The following is a 21,960-nucleotide window of genomic DNA, read 5'->3' as shown; positions in this document are numbered from 1 at the left end:
ACATGCTCTGTGGTGATAAAACACAGATTGTGAAGGGTGTCACAGACATTTTGGAATATTGGAGGAAACAGATCAGTAGTGAAACTGATCAATGTAAAGTGTTGGGCACTGCTCTAATACAGCATGGTTTCAGGACTCTGGCTGAAAAGTTGTTTGATACTGTGGATGAACCTCTTGACACTACACAAGCAGGTAAGTTATCATGACAAGAGGCCTAATAACTGGTATCTTTATGTATAAATTGTTTCCTATATAGAAATGAAGAATATAGGCCTGTGCAGGTTTTTTTTTTCAAAACTTGTCTTTGATCCTCGTATACCACCAATAGGTGAATGCTTCAGTGATCAAGACCTGCTATTCATCTGTGACAATTTGGAACCTGAATCATGGAGGAGACTAGGACTGCGACTTGGACAGACGTGGACAGATATAAATAGGATAGCAAACAACAACAGGTTAGTCGAAGACCGCATAATGGAATTGCTAGTTACTTGGAGAAATGGTCAGTCAATAAACCAAATACCAATCATGATCCACACTTTGAGACTACAGAAGCTTGCTGGACTTGCGCAACGTATATCTGCAAGGTATGGCTACAGTAACGAGTCAGGAGTTGCACCAACTCAGATAAATCAGCCTCAAGTGCAAACACCAGTCGAAGGTTAGTGAATAAAATAATTTGCCTATCCTAGTCTGTTGTCTTTTGCATATGCATATATGTATTATATGTATACACAATATATATAAAAGGAGATAAATTCATGTACTGTATATACAGATTATATAAAGGATATAATTGGAGATAAGCTGTCATTTATTATTGATGACTACCATACTCAAATGCTCAAAAAACCTAAAAGGCTATAACTTTCAATCCAATTCAGTCGGTGATACAAATTCGGAAATGTTGCCCCCCCCCCCACCCAAAAAAGTGAATTATGTACCAGCTGACTAAATTTACATTGTATAAATGGAGCAGATAGCTACATGCGAAAGGTGATAACGCTGTTTCAGTTTCTAAAGATAAATTGTACATCTACCTGGCATCACTGGAGCATCTTTGTATTTACTTTTTTCCCACCAAATGGAGAGTTTACGGGAAACAGCAGCATCGTTCATGTGAATTGCTGTGATCTTCCTTGGCAGCTGATGCTCTTAATCTTCAAACCAGGGACCTCCTCTCATTTGTGTTGTTTGCTGATTTGCTCCATGGCTCTTCATGCTCTCAATTTGGTGGGGATTCTGCACCAAGTCTTTTAAGATTAACCCAAGTCTTTTTTCCAAGTTTACAACCTCTTGGTTACTTAAAAGGCAGTCAACAAACTGCTTAATGTACAAAGTTAATTGCTTGGACCATCAGTCTACGATCCAAGTTAGTTGGTTCGGGGTGCTGTAACAGAGCTTTTGTAGCATAAAGGTTAACTGGAATTATCTGTTTCTTGAAAGATATAGGTGGAAGATTTAAACTACCATGATTCACTGTTTTTGTTTGCGAGCTTAATTGTACGGACATTTTATCTCAGGTTTGCAGGAACAGTACCAGTGTGTCGAATGTTTTTTAACTGGTTTTGTCATCAGCACCTAACAACTCTTATTTCATTTTTCAGAACAAGGTAAACTTTTTTGAGAATTAAAACTGTGACTCCATAGAGCAGTGCATAACATGCACCAGAGCACTGCATGCTACAAGCACTGCTGGTGATGTTCAGACTGTTGTAGTATTCATCCCATTCAGTCCCTGCTAACCTTAATAGGGTTTACATGAAATGGTCTCTTAATAACCATTGCATTGTTTTGTTAAAGAAGTGTTAGGATATGATCCAGTATGATGCCAAAAATATCGTACAGTAGTACCTAATCTTGAGTCCCCCTGTTGACGAATCAATTCTTAACTGGAAGATCAGATCAGATCTGAGAGTTTTTGGTTTGCTGAGGACAAGGTGACATTATGGAAAGTATGTGCAACATCAACTTAAGCAGATATGTTTACACCATTCAGTTCGTGGTTTCTACTATAAATATACTTATTTTCTAAATTGAACGCAAGGTCTGAGTTTTTGAATTAGAATGCTGCATCATCACTATCGTCAGACTGCTAGTGTTTATCTGCAGAGAGTGTAAATCTTGTAGAAGTGATTTGAGTGAATGGATTTGTGTATCAAAGTTTTCATGGCACCATCCCACAGAGGGAGGATCAGACTTTTTTAAACGAGGGGGAAACAATTTCATATAGGCATAAATTATTATTATTATTATTTTTATTATACAGATATATGTCTAGTAATGGCATGATTGATGTACAGTACTATCAGTGTATTTTCACTGTTAACACACAAAAAAAAGATGACAGTGGCAAAACAGGGGGAACGTTTCCCCTCCCTAAATTTTCCCCTGTATAACATTGTGGAAACCGAAGAACAAAATGTTGTGGCTATGGCAACTAGATGGCCGGAAATGGCACTTACAGTCTTAGGCCTAAATTTGATTACACTGTACCTTTCCTCTTTTATCTCTATTTTTTAATTTTCAAAGAAGTTTGGGGAGGGGCTTGGCCCAGGACGGGGTGGTGGGGAAGAGTGGAATTAAGGGGCGAAGGTTAAGTGTCAGTGCTCAGTGATTAAGTTAGGGAGATTCAGATGGCAAAATATGGCGATATGTAGCAATTTTGTGAGTACTTGAGAAAAAACTTTTTTTTTGCAAAAGAGTATCCAGTGGAGATGTGTGGGGGAGCAAGATTTCTGGGAGGGGGTTATTTTTGGAGTTCTTATTTTCTTCCCTATGCATCACTGATCCCATTGATCCCAAATGACTATTGTATGATATATAAACGATGATCGAATTGCAATTTTTTTGTTAAAACCTAATTTTCGGCAGCGGTCATTTTGAAATTCAAAATGGAGGCCCTAGAAGTGAATAAAAAAACTGGCACCCATTTTTTTTCTTAATCAGTGAATTTTTTAGATATATTTAGCCATGTTTGCCAAGAATCTACCCAAAAAATTGACAAAGTTAAAAAATATGTCATAAGACAACAGACTATCCATAACATTATTTTGATTTATTTATATTGTTGGGGGGAAGGGGGTTTCGACCACAATGGTGTCTGTTACCTCCCCCCACGGGGTTTCGTACCCCAAGCAGTGGTGTTGCCACTGCACCAACGGAGACCCCCACCCCGTTGGACACCCTTTCAGCAAATTTCTGGAGCCACTGTTTCCCTCAAGGGTCAAGTAATATAATAATTCTTCTCCTAGGCCAAAGGTAAAATGTATGTAGGTGTAACCAGCTCTTATTACAACCAAGGTTAAGTTTAGTAATTACCGAATAAAACTGAACATACATTCACCAGGCTATTAGAATGGTTCCTCTGCTTTCAAGCATAGGTACCAAAAATCTTGTAATTACAGTTGGAATCGATCCTACTACCCCCATGTAAATGTTCAATATCAAAATCATTAGACCGCCAACTTGTGCTTAGTATCTGTATGATTTTTAATTAGGAAAAGGTTTTGATGATCTAGATTTGCTGTTTGTGACAATCCAGTCCAGGTCATAAAGAAGGCACTTCACTTTTGTCCTTGAGAAAAAATTATTAGTGATTAGAATGATACAAATCTTCAAAATATTCTGTTTCTCCAGAGGGCGACAGAGTTGATGTTGTTGCAGCAGCAGTAGTAGTAATACAGTTCTACTGCAGTAAAAATAAGTTTACCGCTGCAAAAATATCGTCAGCGATATTGCAGATAGATATTTCTTAACCCTATTCAGTTGTTCAGGTGACAAAGTGTCTTTGGTACACCTTTTTTTAATAACATTGAAAATATTAATATTGTGATTTTTTTATTTTATTACATAATAACTAGTTATTCAAGCTTTAAATAAATATAACAAATCTAATTTCCATGTTGTAATGAAGTACAAGGTTGTTGTATAAAATGTTAAATATAATGTAGAAACATAAATGCTGTAGTTCGTGATTATGATTATTTTTCTGTTTTATGTCCTTTATATTTGAAATAGCAAATATATATTTAATTTATACACTATGTTTTGACAATGCCTGGTTTTTTTTTCAAAAAATTGTCATTGATCCTTGTATACCACCAATAGCCAAATGCTTCAGTGATCAAGACCTGCTATTCATCTGTGACAATTTGGAACCTGAATCATGGAGGAGACTAGGACTGCGACTTGGACAGATGTGGACAGATATAAATAGGATAGCAAACAACAACAGGTTAGTCGAAGACCGCATAATAGAATTGCTAGTTACTTGGAGAGATGGTCAGTCAATAAACCAAATACCAATCATGATCCACACTTTGAGACTACAGAAGCTTGCTGGACTTGCACAACGTGTATCTGCAAGGCATGGCTACAGTGATGAGTCAGAAGTTGCACCAACTCAGATAAATCAGCCTCAAGTACCAACACCAGTCGAAGGTTAGTGAAAATTTATTGAAAATACTGCTGTTCTCCAAATGCTAATTTCCTGATTGCTGACAAACATTGTTAGGCGATCTGTTGCATCGCATTTTACAGTCGTATGCAAGCAGATGAATTTCAATAACATTTTTCTCTAAACGTCGTCGGCTAAAAAACAGTAATTTGGTCACAAAGATGTTATCACCCACCACGGCAGTGTCCCGCACCACATCAGTGGTGGCAGCACAATCCCCACCATCATATCTGACGCCACAATGATGTCGTCAGGTCAAAATGAATAAAATAATTTGCCTATCCATAACATTATTTTGATTTATTTATATTGTTGGGGGAAGGGGATTCGACCACAATGGTGTCTGTTACCTCCCCCCACGGGGTTTCGTACCCCAAGCAGTGGTGGTGCCACTGTGCCAACAGGGACCCCACCCCGTCGGATACCCTTTTAGCAAATTTCTGGAGTCACCACTTCCCTCAAGGGTCAAGTAATCATAATAATTCTCCTCCTAGGCCAAAAGTAAAATGTATGTAGGTCTAACCAGCTCTTATTACAACCAAGGTTAAGTTTAGTAATTTCTAATTACTGAATAAAAATGAACATACATTCACCAGGCTATTAGAATGGTTCCTCTGCTTTCAAGCATAGGTACTAAAAATCTTGTAATTACGGTTGGAATCGAACCTACGACCCCCATGTAAATGTTCAATATCAAAATCATTAGACTGCCAACTTGTGCTTAGAATCTGTATGGTTTTTTAAAATTAGGAAAAGTTTTGATGATCAAGATTTGCTCTTTGTGACAATCCAGTCCAGGTCATAAAGAATAAAATATCAATCTTCATATTATCTTTATTCATCCCAGATGGGGCACTTCTTAAAAACTGGACTGAAAAAATCATAAACAATTTAACAATTTTAATGAGACTTTATCCAGAGGTGACAGAACTAGGGGGTGCTGTGTTAGGGAGAGTAATGTGTGACCGGAATGGTCTGCAGTCAGTTGGTTGTTACCATGCGCCAGTGATGTTGGAGTATATAGTACAGCAAGATGAAACTATTATGTAGGCCAAATGACTCATAAAGTTCAGAGTTTGTCGGGTAGTGAAATGATTATTGTACATTTTAAGCGCTAGCTAAATTCATAAGTGTAAGCTAAATTACGGTGATTAATTTAATTAGTGAAGATATGGAGACAATTATTTTGAAGTTCCCTCTTTCCAAGAGGGGATGCAAATGCTTTGTGAAAGTGAGTATGCTGCGGTACTCATTTTCACAAAGAAATACAGACAACTGGTTAGCTAACAATATGCCAATACATGAACACCTGGGAAGGAAGGTTCAATCACGTTATTGCCCAGCAGACGTATGTGCTGTATGGGGGAGGGGGCGTTACTGATGTACTGTGTAGCGGATGACGATGAGGCATACGTAATAAGACTAGGGCTAGGCCTAACTAGACAATGCAATAATATGTGACAGAAAATACACTTTCGAAAGAAATAAATTAAAATAAAATTTATTTTAAAAAACAATAACAAATAACTAAGAATATTTCAGTTGCAGAGGTACCTTGTACATATTATACAATGCTAACAATGTGGCTCTTGTATCCCTAGCTAGGACAAGGCATCCATGTGCAAAGCAGTGGTGTTTGTTTATCCATGAAAAAGCATGCCAGGATAGTTTGCCTTACCAGGAAAAGTTGACGTAATCTAGCTTATGGCGTATGCATGCTAAATGTATTGTGAGTGTGACGTCACCAAAAAATGAATATTTTCTATTATAACCAAAATATTAATAACTACACGGTTTCTGGGCGTAAATTCCCTTAATACGAATTAAGGGTTGCACAATCTCCTTGCCATACAAATTACAGCTCCCACAGACGCCTCAATCGAGAAATACGGGTAGCTGAAGTTTTTCTCGCAAATCTGACTATGAAACCATATCCAAATTTCACGTTCCACTTTTGAACCTGATTTGTGCTTCGCTATTGTAAATTTGTTAAGAAACATCTTGTAAGTTTTAATTGTAATTATCTTAATAATTACATTTTATTCTTGTTTTAATATTTTCCTTAATCATTTTTAACTTTTTTCCTTTGACCTTTTGCAATTTGAATGTTTTTCTCATCCTCTTTGTCCTTGTTCCTCCTTGAATTTTATGTCTGCACTGTTTGTTGATTATTGATCGAATAAATGAAGGAATGAATGAATGAAAGAAGGCACTTCACTTTTGTCCTTGAGAAAGAAATTAGTGATTAGAATGCTTGCTTTGAAATATTCTTTTTCTCCAGAGTTGATGTTGTAGCAGAAGCAGTAGTAGTAATACAGTACTACTGCAGTAAAAATAAGTTTACCGCTGGAAACATATCGTCAGCGATATTGCAGATAGATATTTCTTAACCCTATTCAGTTGTTCATGTGACAAAGTGTCTTCGGTACACCTTTTTTAATAACATTAAAAATATTAATATTGTGATTTTTTTTATTTTTATACATAATAACTAGTTATTCAAGCTTTAAATAAATATAACAAATTTAATTTCCATGTTGTAATGAGATAAAATTTCTAAAATATGTATTATTTTAATAATATGTTTTATTGTTATTTGTGGTGGTTGCTTCAATTTCCAATTTGGGTTGCTCATTGTTGATTCAGTTGTAACTAGAATTCTCCTTTTACGCTGCGCAGTAAAAACATAGCCGCCCCACGGTATGATTTTTCTCTGAAAACATACAAGTACAGTAGTTTGAAACCAATTTTTAGTTGTCGTGGTAACAAACTAATTACTACAACGTGAAAAAATATTACAATTTTATTATGTTAAAGATGGCTATATTATTTACTGTCTCAGGTTACTTAGCTGAACTTGACATGCTGTTTATCTCTGAACGACTTGGTCATGATTGGAAGGATTTGGGGATTTATCTAGGTATGAAGAGATCTGAAATAAATCTAATTCAAGTAGACTTTTCACCACCGGTTGTAGATGCCTGTATTGGAATGTTGATACGGTGGCGAGAAAGGCAGAGAGCTGATGTAAATCATCTCGAAACGATTAAGCATGCATTGGACCAACTTGAACGAATGGATATCATTAAAGAACTGAACATTTATTACCAGGAAAACTATCAAAAATAAACAAATGAAGGGACATTGGTACAATTTAAAAGACATTGGTACAATTGACCCGCGGCAGCCACAGTGCAGAACCACCCAGTTTAACTACAAGTTTTTACAGATACATACAGTACGGATACAAACAGCCTAACTCCAAATAAAACACTGCAAAATTGCAGTGCTTTGAAGGCTAGTTTTAATTAAGTCTGTGTAGTTTACAGTCATCAGTTTTTACTACTGTGTTATATTTGCGTATAAGACGAGGCTTAAAATAGCATAGATTTTTTAAATCATGTTCGTCTTTTATGATGCAGTTTTTGGACCACAAAAAGCAAAAAAAATTATACTCTTCCAAAAATCTTCTCAAACTTGGGATCGTCTTATGCGTGGGTCCTTTTATACGCAAGTATATTCAGTAACTCTCAATGTGATGAATATTCGAGGAACTAAGTGATCAGATTCCAATTAAAACCTGACACTGAATAGGTGTGAACCAAGGTCTTCGCACAAGAGGCGAAAATGATACCTCTCGACCATGTGGATGGATGAGCAGTATGGAACTCATCAAATAGGATAAACCATTTATCACTTTCAAGGAATTTTAATCTACAATTTAAGTGAGTGATGAAGAAGTTTAATTAAGTGACTTAAGTCTGTCTTCATTGTGATGGTCAAAGACTAATTAATGTAAAAATACAATTACATATAAAAATGTCTCTTGTTTAAATGTGATTGATGATACTTTTATTGATAGGCATTTTACTTTCAAAATTGGGTTTTTAGTGTGTGTGTGTGTCTCTCTCTCTCTTGTAGTTTTACTTAATAAGTATTTGTTTTGAGAAAGAAATAAATTCATTAGCTGCTCATTTGTCACTGCTAATAATTAAAACATAGAAGTAACCAAATATTGTGAATATGGCTATCTAATTTGCATTTGTACAATTATGTAAACATTAATAGAAGGTGTACACAAACTAGACATTATTTGATTAAAATATATTGTAATCATTAAAAACATGTCATTACTGAGATTGATAAAACATCAATAATCAGACATCACAACCACTATCATACACTATACGAATAACTATCAATAAATGTACCATTTCAACCATGTGTGAGCCTCCTCGATTCTCTGCACAACGTAGATTAGGTCCAAATTGCATCCTAGAGATGAAACTCCTTAATGATAACTATTGACTTCAAAAGTTTTGATCAGTTTACAAAATACAATTTTGAAACAAATAATTATTTTAATGTTATCATAGATAGAAAATTGTCTTATTATAGTTGTAAACTGCATGCAAAATAAACTGTACATTTATGTAGCATTACAACTGCTTTTGTTATTTCAGTTACTTTTGAGTTCTTTAAATTTAAGACTGATATTGTTTAATATTCCTTTTGAGTTCTTTAAATTTAAGACTGATATTGTTTATTCCTTTAAGATTCTTTAAATTTAAGACTGATATTGTTTATTCCTTTTGAGTTCTTTAAATTTAAGACTGATATTGTTTATTCCTTTTGAGTTCTTTAAATTTAAGACTGATATTGTTTATTCATTTAAGATTGTAGATGTTAGCGAAGTTGGGTTTCTTCATAGTTTCTGGAAAAAGGATATCTTGTGAATATATTCAACTTATTGTGCTCCCTGGCACCATCCTTAATTTCTTCAATTTAAGAGATTTTTGTGGTTCTCTTTGTTAAAATGTATAATAAAATAAAAATTTAACTTCAAATTTTGTCAATTGTAAATCCCAATGACATATTTGTTGCTTTTCAAATTCAAATAAGCACACAATTTGCATTTTGTAGTTTCAAAAACTGTTTTTAAAGCCATCTTAATTTAACTTGATTTTCTCTTACCTTGCATATCCATATTTTTTTATTTTTTATTTTTCTTAAGTTTCTTTAAATCTTTTTTAATTTGTAGTTAATTTATCCATCTTTTTTAGTTACCATTTGTATATATCTGCTTTTAAAATTTTGTAGTTAAGAACTGAACCACTTCCAAACCAGTACTATGTATTGAAAGTGTATATTCAGTATAAAAAAAAATAAATAAATAAATGAAAAATGGAAAAAAATAATTGCCTGGCCAAAATATGCTGTACAATAACGTGTTTAAGATTCATGTCATTATTGTCTCAAATGAATTGTATTGGGCCTATACACTGCGCATGTTATGATGATCAGAGTACTTTCTCACTCAATTTCCATCTTAAATAAGTGTTTGAATGTGTGTTGATTTGACCATTTGGCACACTGTTATAAGATAGTTATTTTCCCTTTTTTCCCAGAAAAGTGACCCCTAAACCAGGGTTTCTCTAATTGTATAAAAGTGCATGCTCATTTCTGCCAATAAACTGAAACTACTTTTATTCACCTTTGTCTGTCTGTCTGTATATTAGTATGATTACAAAAAAAAAAGAAATAGATCATCATAAAATTTAGTGTAATGGTATATAACATTGAGCAAATAGGATGCCACATAAATTTCATTTCTTTGAAATTACCCTTGAGCACAAAAGAAAATAATGGAATAGCTCATACACCTGTGTATTGATCCGTATCCAGCCACAGGACACAGTTAAGGACTCTGTGACTGCTCTAGTTTGATATTGTATTAAGCGGTCCAAATTTTCACCTAGACTGAGCCACATATTTACCTATGGTCTGTTTATAGTTAAACCATAAAACTCGAATAGAAGCCCTGGGTTTCTTTTTTCTTTTTTTTTTGCAAACCCTGGATGGGCCACTGTAACATCAGTCTGTCTCATAGAGTGCATTAACCGGCATCAAATCACCAAAACCACTGTATAAACCAAGCATGTTTTGAATTTATTTTGTTTCTTTGAAATTCATCTACAGTGTATTATCTCGAAAAAAAGCCCAAAGACCTGAGCCCAGGGGTGGCGCCAGCGGGAGGGGGGGGGTCAAGAGCTGGGCCCCCTTGGAGGAGAAAAAAAAATTATAAGTATTTTCTACATATTATTACTCTAAAATCGATTAATAAGCCTTTGAAACCCCTAAATTGTCAAAATTTTCGACCACTTTCCTAACCTTTTAATCGAAGCTCGACCACGCCCACTTTGGTTTCGTCGGGGGAATCTGACCTCGTCCCCCTGTCGGGCAAATCCTGGCGCCACCCCTGCCTGAGCCTCTTTTTCTAGGCTACTTTTGCAAACTAAAGATTCAAGATTAAGGCCATTGGGCTTCTATTCAAGATTTTACGGTATTACGATGAAGCTGGATAAAGAGATACTTAAAAGCTCACTGATTGTTTATATGAAATTTTATTAGCTACTTGAGTCATCGTGAGTTACAAGATGTTGAACTTTGAATGAAATAGAACTGTCTTCTAGGAAGAACGAAAGACAGAGTCTTTCGCCTGCACTAACTTGAAATTGTTCTGAGAGTATGTAAACTGACTGGCTAAAATGTGTCGCAGGATTGAGAGTACTAATCGATCGATAGGTGTCTAATTTAAGATCGAACCAGAACAACACTGCCATCAGGCAACCATCAGTTTCTATCTCAACTTGTTTCTTCTGCTCAATTTTGAATGTTGGTTTTACCGGCTGATTGGTTAAGACAATATCACGTAGGTCAATATGCATTAGTTCGATGGCTGTGGAGAGTTGAATACACTGAAGCTTGGAGAAAAAAATACCAGGATGTGTCGGAACCTAAGGTGAAGAATTATTTGTTTATGAAATTGTGATATGAATAATGGTAGGTTTAAATATCATTTTAATTTATATTGTCTGAATAGTGCCTTGTTCATATATTTCTAGGTCTTTGCTTAAAAGCAGAAGGCAGAATGGATACTCCTGAATATTAATGGAAAAAGCATTCCAGAGCTTATAAGCTGCAACATGAGCTGAACGTTTGGCTAAATGGTATGGTTCCTGCCTCTTGCACGCCAGGGCCCGAGTTTGATACCCGCCTCTGCGTCGAGTATTGAATTCGGGTCTCTTATAATAACAAAAACGCTCAGCTCCTCGAATAATCCTCTCAGGAGAGTTAGGCGAGTTAAGGACCATGTATGTATCAGTCTGTATCTGTTTGATGTTGTGAAGTAGTTGGCGGCGAAAATGGCAGCCCCGGGGACCCAGCCCGAATTTCCCAGTGAGTAGTAATACATATACAAGCAAAAATAAAGTATTATTATTATGAACATAATGACCTTTTCCAAAAATTTAAACGGCCCACTGAGGGAAAAATTTAAATGTGCCTGAAGCAATATATTTTGCAGCTTCCTTTTTTAGGTTTTATTTCAATACATTAATATATTTAATCAAAAGGTAATCAAATAAATAAGCAAATACTGTAATTTGGTTGTTACTGCTCTTGATAATCAGCTGCAGACCATGCAAGAACAGAGATAAGTGTATCAACCTAAACAGGTGTACAAGTCATGTATCTGCATTTCACAAAAAAAGTGGAGATTGCATTGTTACACACCACAATTCATCCCTAGCATAATCCCCAACCCAAGCTCATAGGCCTATATCACAAGAATTACAACCAGCCACAGAAAACTGATCAACTGACCATATATGGAAATACATTGAAGGGTCTTACTGTGAATGAATTCATAAATGGCTTGATATCGAAGTCCAACGTTCTTGAATTATCAACTACGTAACTGTTCTCCAGAATCCATTTGCTGTCGATACACATGCAATGAATTGTTATTCCCGAAGGAATGATTACTCCCTCTAGTTGAAGAATAGTATCTCTGAAAGAGGAAGGATACGATTATTTTTATTGGTGTAAAGACAGGCACTCACTCGGTTGTATCAAACTACGTTCCCTGTGACATTGCTGACTGTCATTGGCAGTCTGAACAGATCGTCATTAAAAAAACGCTGTTATGCAGGGGCGGTGGAAGCATTTATATGGTATGGTGGGAGAGTCTTTAATAACCTCAGCCCCACTATGGTTGGGGCTGAGGTTAGACAATTTTGTAAAATTTACATGACTAAATGCTTGGAAATAGCACTCAAGTTCTTAATTTCGTTAATTCATTTAAATATTAGTACGGCAGTCGCTGTACCGCTTCCGCCGCTGCCCCTGTTATAGATTTGCATTGTCTGACGACCATCAGCTGCAGAGAGTGCCAGGCTGAAATGATTTCTCTTGACAACAAAGCAGGAAATGTCAATTTATGAGTCAATGACACAAGATTTTGTTCTTATATTTTATTAACTATCCGGAAGCACAGAGTTCATCTGATGAAGTAGGCGGCATCGTTTGAAGTAAACTTACATACACAATCTGACAATATCTAACAAATATTCTAATAGCAAATGTTTTCACATTTGGTTATTTTTATTTCATCATCATCATTATTTCACTATCATTATCATAATAGGGAATAGTAATTATTAATAATACATTCATGTAAATTACCTTGTTAACTCACCTAACTAGTGCCACCTCCTGCCATATGTTATGTCGTAACAGGCCACTTGGCTCCACAATATCAACCACTAAAACATCCCACAATACATCAGAATGAAGCTCAGAAACTAATGTCTGGATATCTTCACTTCCAATATTGTAATGTTTTTGCTTACACAAGTCAAGTACAAGATCTAAATTTGTGTCATGTTGGTGGGAGACATGTATCCGAGTTGCACCAGCATCTGCTGCATACACTACGGCTAGAGAAACTCCCTCAGAGATATCAAGTACTTGCCAATTCTTTCCTAGATCAGAGGTAATGTGGTCATTTCCTCTGGTCTCTGAAGATCTTCTCTGTGTGAGAGAGCTATCTACAGCTTTCTGAATTGTTTCACAAATTTGAACCTGATACCAGAGATCATTAAGTGTAAAAATATCTTTTTCTTCCATAACAAAAACTTTATTAGATTTTGTGTTCCTCTCTAGCAAGCATTCTTTATGTCCTATCCCTCCACTACTACCGAGTGGAGGATTTTTCATAGAAGGAAGATGTTGCCAGGAAAGATCTGACATTTCTTGGAGGCTGTCTTCTGATTTTTTACTTGTAGATGACGTCTCTTCAAGACCACTTTCATGTTTTAACTGCCAGGATTGTTTAACACAAACTCCAGAAGAATCTCGTTCAAGTACCCTAGGACAATTCTTTTCTGATGGCAACAATTTACAAGAAGAGCCTTTACTGGTTTGACGGGATGAAGCATATCGGAAAGTACTAGTTGGATGATTTTGGATTTCAAGAGGCATAACTCTTGAAATATCTTGAGATAAATGTTGATTGTCAATGACTGTTTCAATTTGTGGGTTCTCTCTAAGATCTTGACTTTCTGTCCTTGTACTATTCACAGACTTAATTTTAATGCATTGAAATGCAAGATGGTTCTCTTTACAGACTACCTCTAAATTAACAGTCTCGCCTGATTTAACTTCTGTTACACCACCTAGAATTAGGAATAATAAATAAGACTTCAAAAAGAAGCACTTCAGCTGGAATGATCCATTAATATCATTACTGTATATTTAAATATTTATAAAAAATAATGATTCATACTGTACAAGGGGTTTCAACCCTCCCAATTCAATGGGGGGGGGGGTGTTCTCATAAATTTCCATACAATCTCCCAGTCTCACAAATTTTGTGAATTTTTTCTGGATTTTCAGGAAGGCTAAAATACCGAAAAATGAGTAATTAGTTACTTTTTAGTACCAATAATTAAGTATTTTTGTGTTAATTTTTCTTTTGTGGGCCGACTATATCAACTTCCCTACTCACACTTCCAAAGATCAAAATGTATCCATAAAAAACTTTGTTTTTCAACATTTTGGGGCAAATAATTATAACAACAAAATAAGTAATTTTACCTTTTATATTTCCTGCAGTAATTGGATAAACAGCTTTTTCCCAACAGCCCTCTGACCAAGGGGAGGTGCTTATACTTGTCTGCGAGTCAAGGTACAGGTCAAACCATACCACAATGGCATCGATATTTCCTTGTCGGGCAACTGGTACTGTCAGTGCCTTTGGGAGTGATTTGTGAGAACACAATTCTGCCACTTCCTAAAAGAGCAAAAATTACTCATTATTCTAAAGCAGCAGTCATACAGATTAGCATTGGGAAAATCTATATACACCATAGCCATTCAAGAATGGAGAATTCAGTATGATTACATTCATCCATTCACTTTATCCGCCATCCATAACTTCAACTGCATCTGTCCTCAAACTGGGACACATCAGTCACTCTCCAAATTATCAAATTTTACTTGACAAAATAGTGTTGTATGCACATATATAGTTATGATGTCTCCATATATAGTCATGATGTGATGTCACCATTACCATAATAAGGCATGTCACATTTTGTCAAATACAGTACAAGTCTGGTAAGGGCTTTACTCAGTGGGTGCTATGTTATGGTTACCTGTGGATTATTAAAATTGAAATCTTCAACTTTGATGACACTTGAGAGGGCGGTGTACCCACCAGGAAGAGAGCAGATTTCTTCTGATGTGTATGGTTCTGAGAAAACAGTTCGCACATCCGTTATACCACTATCGCTCATTAGGTTGACTGATGGACTGACAATAGTGAAGTCAAGAAGTATGCCACCAATGGACTTGGAAATTACGCTGTGTAAAGAAGGGAGAAATTATGTTTCATGATTTTTAAAGAGAATAATGGTTCAATCACAAGTTATTCAACTCCCTTAAATTATAATAAATTGTGTAGGGGAATTTACTGAAAGTAAGGATTCGATGTCAAATTACGAAACGTGTAGCTTGACACCATGACCTCTGATGAATAGTGTCCAAAATTTACTACAAACACATAAAATATAATAATGAGCCACTGTCATTTTCATATAATTTTTGGTACAATTCTAAGCTGCTCCAGACCTCATTGCTTTTCTTCCATTTCCTGTCTATTTTTGTACACTTTAATAAACAATAACATAATTGTAAAATCATTTACTTATTGTTTTGTGTTTAAATATTACTAATATTACTATAAACTTTATTGATTACATTATTTCATATAATATATTTCTCAAATAAATACCTAAACAATTTTAATTAATTACATATAAACTCAAAAAGTAAACTTACATAGATTATATCAATTAAAAATGTACATATTCAAATTATATATAATATACATTAACTAAGTATATAACAATATTTCAAACATGGACATAATATTTACTACAATAAGATTAATATTAGCACTATCTTTATAATAAATTTTATACAGCCGGTGTTATGTATTGACCTAGGCTACTATGGCTAATGACAGGTACGCTTTCACCATTAAAGGCTTTTTCTACGAATGGAATGACCTGTACGAAGCACAAGCTTCTGTAGATCAAACCCAGTACCGTTTTGATTTAAATCGTATGGAAAATCTACTCATGATATCTCAACCACTCAGGAACTAATATAATCATAAGGGTACATTACCTATGATGCTTCCTTATATGTTCACACTCAATTAACATTGCAAACACTGTGGCTCCACTAGGAATTACTCTTCCACCTCCTCCCTACATGGAAATGAAGAAAGCAAGTCACGACTTGGTTAATAGTCTAAAATAGTTTCATCTGGGTTCTGGACGTATAAACATGAAAATTTCTTGCAAGCAAACCAATAATATATGTACTGTTTGTAATGTTTTGATCTGTTATCAACGGAGCTTTGATGACAATGACTTGTTTGCTAGTTTTTGAAGTTTCCCGATGTTGTGGACCCCCTCTACAAGTAGTTTCATATTTACAACTAGTTATCAGTCCTGAAACTATTGTCTGATGAAGTTCTGAAACGTTACAAACACAGTACGCATATTATTGGTTTACTTACAAGAATTTTAGAGTGCTGATAAATATTATGAGTAAATTAATATGTGGAGGTGTAAATATAAATATTGTTTTCGATATTGCTGCAAGACCAGCTTAGATCAGTTGGCTAAACTGGAGGGCTGAAATACAAGTTAAAACAACAGTGTACCATTTTTCGAATGGGATGTTAGCTGTTGGTCTTCTATGCAATATGTCTTATGTGCAAAAAAAAAAAAAAAAAAAAAAAACCTAAAAAAAATTGGGGAAAATATTTTTTCTAAATTAAAACAAAAATTACAAAAAAAAAAAAAATGATAAAATTATAAATTTTAACAATTTTTTTTAAATAACAAAAATGTATTAATAAAATAATAATAATAATAATAATAATAATAATAATAATAATAATAATAATAAAAGAATAATAAAATTGTATAAATAAATTCCAAAATCAAATCAAATGTTACCTTTTCATCTGGAGGAAGGAGCAGGTGGTTCCATGCATGGTGTACTGTGTCCAGAATGCCTTCCCCTAGTAAACCACTGTCTAATGTTTCAGTTACAACAAGAGAAACTCTGGAATGAAATCATGAAACCAAGGAACATTAATTGTTGACATTATGAGACAGTTAAATGTTGGATCCAATGTGTAGAAAAAAAAAACAAAAAAAAGAAACATATAAGCAATAAAATGTAATTCTGGTTTTGGTGGTAAAGCCACTGGTGTATCTATCTATTTTTCTTTATTCAATTTCAAATGCCTTACATAAAGTTGCAGTCACATAAAATATTTAAGTATATATTTGAGGCAGATGGGGAGCTGGCACAAACACAGATTCCATCAACCGCTAGCCCCCCCTACAGTAGCAGACTTGAAATCAATCAATCAATGGATTTATAAGGTGCAGAATACAGCAGTCTCTATGCACCAATAAAAAAGACCAATGAAAGTGAAGCAAGTAAGCAAATTGGGTGTGAGACCAGGTGCCATTAGGGAAAAGTCAGTGTGCTGTTCTTCCGCACTTTGAGGCCAGCCGACCAACCCCGCAGAAACATAATGGGGTGGGGGCACTGATGGGGGATTCGATGATTAAGTGAGGGGTCTGCAAGTTGCAAAATAAGGTGATATGAGTGATATTTATCAATGTTAGAGGGGGGGGGGGCAGTTGTATTAGGGGGTGTGCATCACCAGCTCACTCCACTAAATATGCCACTGGGTAAAGCTAACTTCCTAAAGACTACAAAAGTAGAAATATAGCAGGAGGGGTTGACATGATCCAATGATACCACAGTCCACAAACACAGTTTAAAACATGCAGCGTCAGGTAGTCATGTATATTCGAATTGGGGGCAGGATATAAAAACAAATTTCTGACTAACCAACAGACTTACAATTGTCATTTTCCTGGCCAACAATTTTCTTTTTGGTATTATCATTATCATAAGGGGCGGATACACAAATGTCCAAAAGGGGGGCCCGAAAGTTGGGCTGATCGAGACAACACTGTCTTAGGGGGATTTTGGTGTTCTAGATGCCCGAAAATAACATTTGAGGCGTTCTGCGTTATCATTTTTTTCTTTTTCTTTCCAGGCCAGCAACACCACCCCCCCCCTTCCAAATCTGCCCCTGATCATTATGTCATTCCAATATTGATAAAACTCTACCTGCTTGGTAAATTGTCTGGTATTTGCATATCTGTTGACTTCATTTGTAAAATATGTATCTTATCAAGCATCTGATTGGCTCGTAGAACGTCTTGTGCAATGCCTGCCATGGTCTTGGACATCTCGCATGCATACACCTCATTGGCACCAGCCTGAACAGCAAACATACTAATGCAAGAAGAAGCAAAAAACTTTCATACAGATATATAATAATAAAAAGACTACAAGTAATTCATCAGCAACTCAGCAATGTTAATACAGTAATACTCTTAAAAATCGACATTAATATATTCATTATACTATTTCATACAGATTTATAATATAAAGACTACAAGTAATTCATAACTCAGCAATGTTAATATTACTTTTAAAAATCAATATTAATAAATACATTCTTATAGTAGGTGTCTGGGAAATTGGTTCTGCAGGTCACCCCAACGAGGTGCTCAAGACCCATCACACATTAACAATGCAATGTGGTAAAAAAAAACAACATTACAGTCTGGGGTGATAAATGTTTTATAAATTCTCTCACACAAGTATATACAGAGATCCCAAGCATAAAGAAGTCACTTCCGGCATATCTGGTTAAATGAGCTTCTTTAACACATTTGCAACAACCATAAATTTGCGTGGGATATTTGCTTGCTTGCAGGGGAGTGTGGTAGGTGGTCCTGGTTTCTGGAAGAATCCCACGAGTTGTAAAAGACTTGGGACCCCATATTTACAAGTTGTGATGTACTGCAGTGGTGGATCTAGGATACATTTTCTGAGGGGGGTGGGGGGCTAAGCTGTCCGATGGTGGGCTTGAGCTTTTATGCCTGAGGAGGGGAAGGAAATGAGGCTTATTTTAAGTCATGTCATATTTTGGCTTGGTGTAGGCCTATTTTTTAACATTTTTTTTTTTATCCGACTGTCCGATGAGCTCGGACAGTAGGGGGACTTGACTTGGCCGATGGGGGACTTAAGTCCTCTGCCCCCCCTGGCACCGCTGCTGATGTGCTGCAAGTCTACTGTACCTGAGAATACCTGTTCCTGCGCCAATGTCAAGCACGTTCATCGGCCCATGGGCGGTCTTGACCGCCCGGTGAATAGCATCTTTGTAAGCAGTGTTGCGCCATTTGTCATTCAACATCCGAAAGTGCCACCTCTCCACCAGAGCATTCAAGAGATTATTGAGGCTCTCTCGTGCAGAATGTAAATTTGGGTTTAGCTTAAGCGCCTGACGGAAGTAAAGAACAGCCTCATCAGCAAAACCTAATCTGTGCAGAAAATAATAAAATAATATAATATCCAAAAATGAAAATTATAGCATGAAATTATTGTTAATTACTTAAAAAGTTAATTTATTACACCAAATTACTTAACATTTTCAGAGACGGCCTCAAGGAGTTTCTCATTGTATCTCATTTGGATTGGAGAAAATCAAAGTTTGTATCTCGTCAATGGGCACAGAAAATAAGGCAAGAATTTTTTAATACCTTGTTTTGCAAACATATTTTTTTAAAGATCATCAGAAAAGGGTGCAAAAAATATAAAAATAAAATTTTGTATTTTTATTTAGCAAATGGTTTTACCAAAAACATCCAGAATAAGAAACTTTAAACAAAATTTTATTATTGAATGTAAACAGTGTAGTAATGGGATAGTTAAACTTAAATGCTTTAAATTTATATAATTTAAAAGAAATATCATATTTTTGGATGAGAGCATATAAAAATATAGGAAAAACTTCTGAAATTTCTAGTTTTTCGTGGTGGTGGAACAAGGTGTAAAAAAGTATTACCTAAACAAAGAGGGATTCTAACCCAACACCTGTGGTTGAAATGATCCAAAACTTTTTTTTTCATAATAATAATAATAACAGGAAAGTTTTGAAATCTTCTTTATTACCTGTACAAATGAGAGCCCATCACATCTTGTACCCACTCATTATCAGGAAAGACATCTAAAGCTTGAGCATAACATTCAAAAATGTCTTGACACCGGTCTTGCCTCAACAGTTCGTTCACCCATTCTCTAAATACATCACCGAATTCCTTTCGCAAGTTCTGCTTCTGCTCTGGTGACAACTTGAGCGCCAGGAGATAATAAGCGAATGACATTCCATGATGATTGTTTTGGAAATGAAACCGTGCACTATTTAGGGATGACTCGACTAACTGATCTTTCTCCATTTTTTTTTTTTTCTTTTTGCATTTAGGAATTCAAAGTTCATAGACGGACTAGGCCTAAGCCCAGGACAGGTACATAGTAGGAAGAAGCCCTCTACAACTACAAAGAAAGGCTAGCGACCTAGGCTAGACCTACTTCTTTCGTATGTTGTCCGATCGCGCTAGGAATCGGATTGGAGTCATACACACGACAGTTGAAAAGGCCCTACCTGGACCTATCCAGTTGCTCCTACTAGGCTAGCTAACCTAGCCTACACGTGTAGGCTAGTTGTTAGGCCTGTAGTAGGAATATGCCTAGCTAGTCGAAGTAGGCCTACTACTACTAATTAAGCCACACTCTCTCTAGGCAGGCCAGCTCATGCTATCCCGGTACTGTATACAGATTGAACTAGACTAAACCTACAGATTGTTCAGATTTTCTGTGTCTTTGTGGACTAATTATTAGTAAAGAACAGAGATTGCTTTTCCAGCATCTTCCTCCAGTGTATTGTTGTTATCTGTTATTATTAACAGAATGGATCTATGAAAAATCAATACGCTTTCATACAACACTGATTAACCGTAGTGAACCATATATAATCCATTTTTACACAGTGCTAAGTCGATCCAATCCACGAACGCATGCGTAGTACTAGCTGATGTGAATGTCGTCGGCGGCGGTGAGGTGACTGGATGTTGATTCGGTCTTGATTTTTTTTAAATTTCAAAACCAAGCTCTAAAATGAAATATAGTACAGAAATTCCGACACCGCTGGTTAATAGATACTCTATTATATTTGGTTTATATGGTTTAGGGGCGTCTGTTTTGAACAATGGATTAACATTTAGGCCTTTGTGGACAGGTAGGTTTGTGGCCTAGAACTAGGGCCTAGGCCTATCCAGGCAAAGTTTCGGAACTTGGTTAGGGCCTGGCTGCCTGACATACCTAGGCTCGCCGTAGCCCATAGCCGATCATTTGGTTGGGTCATATAGGCTAGGCGAGTAGGGTCGGGGGACTTCTTCGGCCGCCGACACCTTCGGCCGCGCGAGATTTATATGGAGCGCCAGTTGGGCATTTCTCCACACCGCATGCTGTGCAAGCCTTTGACTTTGCTAAACTAAATAATTGCTGTCATGTCGCACAGTAATATTTACGTATTTATTTTAGGTATTGTATGGAAGAAGTGTAAAGCTTCAGTATTTTATTTGTTTTACAGAACAGTATTGTTATTCATTATACAATTTGAAAAAAATACACTACAAAACGCATTTTTTACTGTATTTTTATTCATATTTCGTCAGTTTCCTTCAATCCCTAATAAAAATCAGAATGAGACACAACACATTGTTTTTACTCTTGTTTATTTTGTCTTCCTCTATTTTATGCATGTCCATAATTTTATTCATACAACTTCATGCAAATTATTTATCATTTCGTCGTTTGTAACTTAACTGCTTGTTGGCACTATATCGCTGATTTGTGATGACGGTTGACGATAAAGATGCTTATTATAGCAATAACCATATTTGAAAAAAATAGACTACAAAACGCATTTTTTACTGTATTTTTATTCATATTTCGTCAGTTTCCTTTATCCACAATATAGAATTTCGTCAAATAAAATTTAGAATGATACACATGCACAAATTTCATCCTTTATCCACGAAAAAAACCATTTTTTTAAATAATTTTATTTTTATGTCTGTTGTCTGTTCATGCTATCTTTTCATACAAGATCAGATGTAAAATAACACATTAGCGAGGGTGATGAA

General features: G+C 35.7%; 3 protein-coding genes across 3 annotated transcripts in view; 2 read left to right on the top strand and 1 right to left on the bottom strand.

Moving 5' to 3' along the window:
- Window positions 1–258: 258 nt before the first annotated feature.
- LOC117124907 lies at window positions 259–7,588 on the top strand. The gene is made up of 3 exons (XM_033271246.1): window positions 259–661; window positions 4,111–4,443; window positions 7,302–7,588. The coding sequence occupies exons 1-3, from the start codon at window positions 259–261 to the stop codon at window positions 7,586–7,588; spliced, it is 1,023 nt and encodes a 340-aa protein (XP_033127137.1).
- A 1,949-nt stretch (window positions 7,589–9,537) lies between these two features.
- Window positions 9,538–20,463, bottom strand: LOC117124918 (protein arginine N-methyltransferase 9-like). The gene is made up of 10 exons (XM_033271255.1): window positions 19,928–20,463; window positions 19,054–19,296; window positions 18,035–18,202; window positions 16,837–16,945; window positions 15,995–16,077; window positions 14,959–15,166; window positions 14,399–14,594; window positions 12,999–13,977; window positions 12,155–12,311; window positions 9,538–11,256 (listed from the first exon to the last, which is right to left on the bottom strand). The coding sequence occupies exons 1-10, from the start codon at window positions 20,209–20,211 to the stop codon at window positions 10,867–10,869; spliced, it is 2,817 nt and encodes a 938-aa protein (XP_033127146.1). The 5' UTR covers window positions 20,212–20,463; the 3' UTR covers window positions 9,538–10,866.
- Window positions 20,464–20,843: 380 nt separating this feature from the next.
- LOC117124897 (NADH dehydrogenase [ubiquinone] 1 subunit C2-like) overlaps window positions 20,844–21,960 on the top strand; it is a 4,703-nt gene continuing 3,586 nt past the window's right edge. The window contains exon 1 of the mRNA XM_033271230.1: window positions 20,844–21,050. Within this exon, the coding sequence (XP_033127121.1) occupies window positions 20,930–21,050 (121 nt within the window). The 5' untranslated portion in view covers window positions 20,844–20,929. The remainder of the gene's footprint in view (window positions 21,051–21,960) is intronic.

This window comes from Anneissia japonica, unplaced genomic scaffold, assembly GCF_011630105.1.
Source record: "Anneissia japonica isolate Jap-2015-1 unplaced genomic scaffold, ASM1163010v1 scaffold1881_len754168_cov175, whole genome shotgun sequence".
In the NCBI taxonomy this organism is placed as follows: Eukaryota; Metazoa; Echinodermata; class Crinoidea; order Comatulida; family Comatulidae; genus Anneissia; species Anneissia japonica.
This window is presented reverse-complemented; position numbering and strand designations above follow the sequence as displayed.

What these genes read in the sequence shown, in the direction of transcription:
- LOC117124907 (XM_033271246.1), top strand. Translation starts at nt 259, where the DNA reads ATGAAGAATATAGGCCTGTGCAGGTTTTTTTTTTCAAAACTTGTCTTT. An exon ending in AGTGCAAACACCAGTCGAAG is followed by an intron (nt 662 to 4,110) that starts GTTAGTGAATAA and finishes TACCACCAATAG; the next exon opens with CCAAATGCTTCAGTGATCAA. An exon ending in AGTACCAACACCAGTCGAAG is followed by an intron (nt 4,444 to 7,301) that starts GTTAGTGAAAAT and finishes TTACTGTCTCAG; the next exon opens with GTTACTTAGCTGAACTTGAC.
- LOC117124918 (XM_033271255.1), bottom strand. Translation starts at nt 20,211, where the DNA reads ATGGAGAAAGATCAGTTAGTCGAGTCATCCCTAAATAGTGCACGGTTT. An exon ending in GCAGGAACAGGTATTCTCAG is followed by an intron (nt 18,203 to 19,053) that starts GTACAGTAGACT and finishes TTCTTGCATTAG; the next exon opens with TATGTTTGCTGTTCAGGCTG. An exon ending in CATATAAGGAAGCATCATAG is followed by an intron (nt 15,167 to 15,994) that starts GTAATGTACCCT and finishes TTCTTTACACAG; the next exon opens with CGTAATTTCCAAGTCCATTG.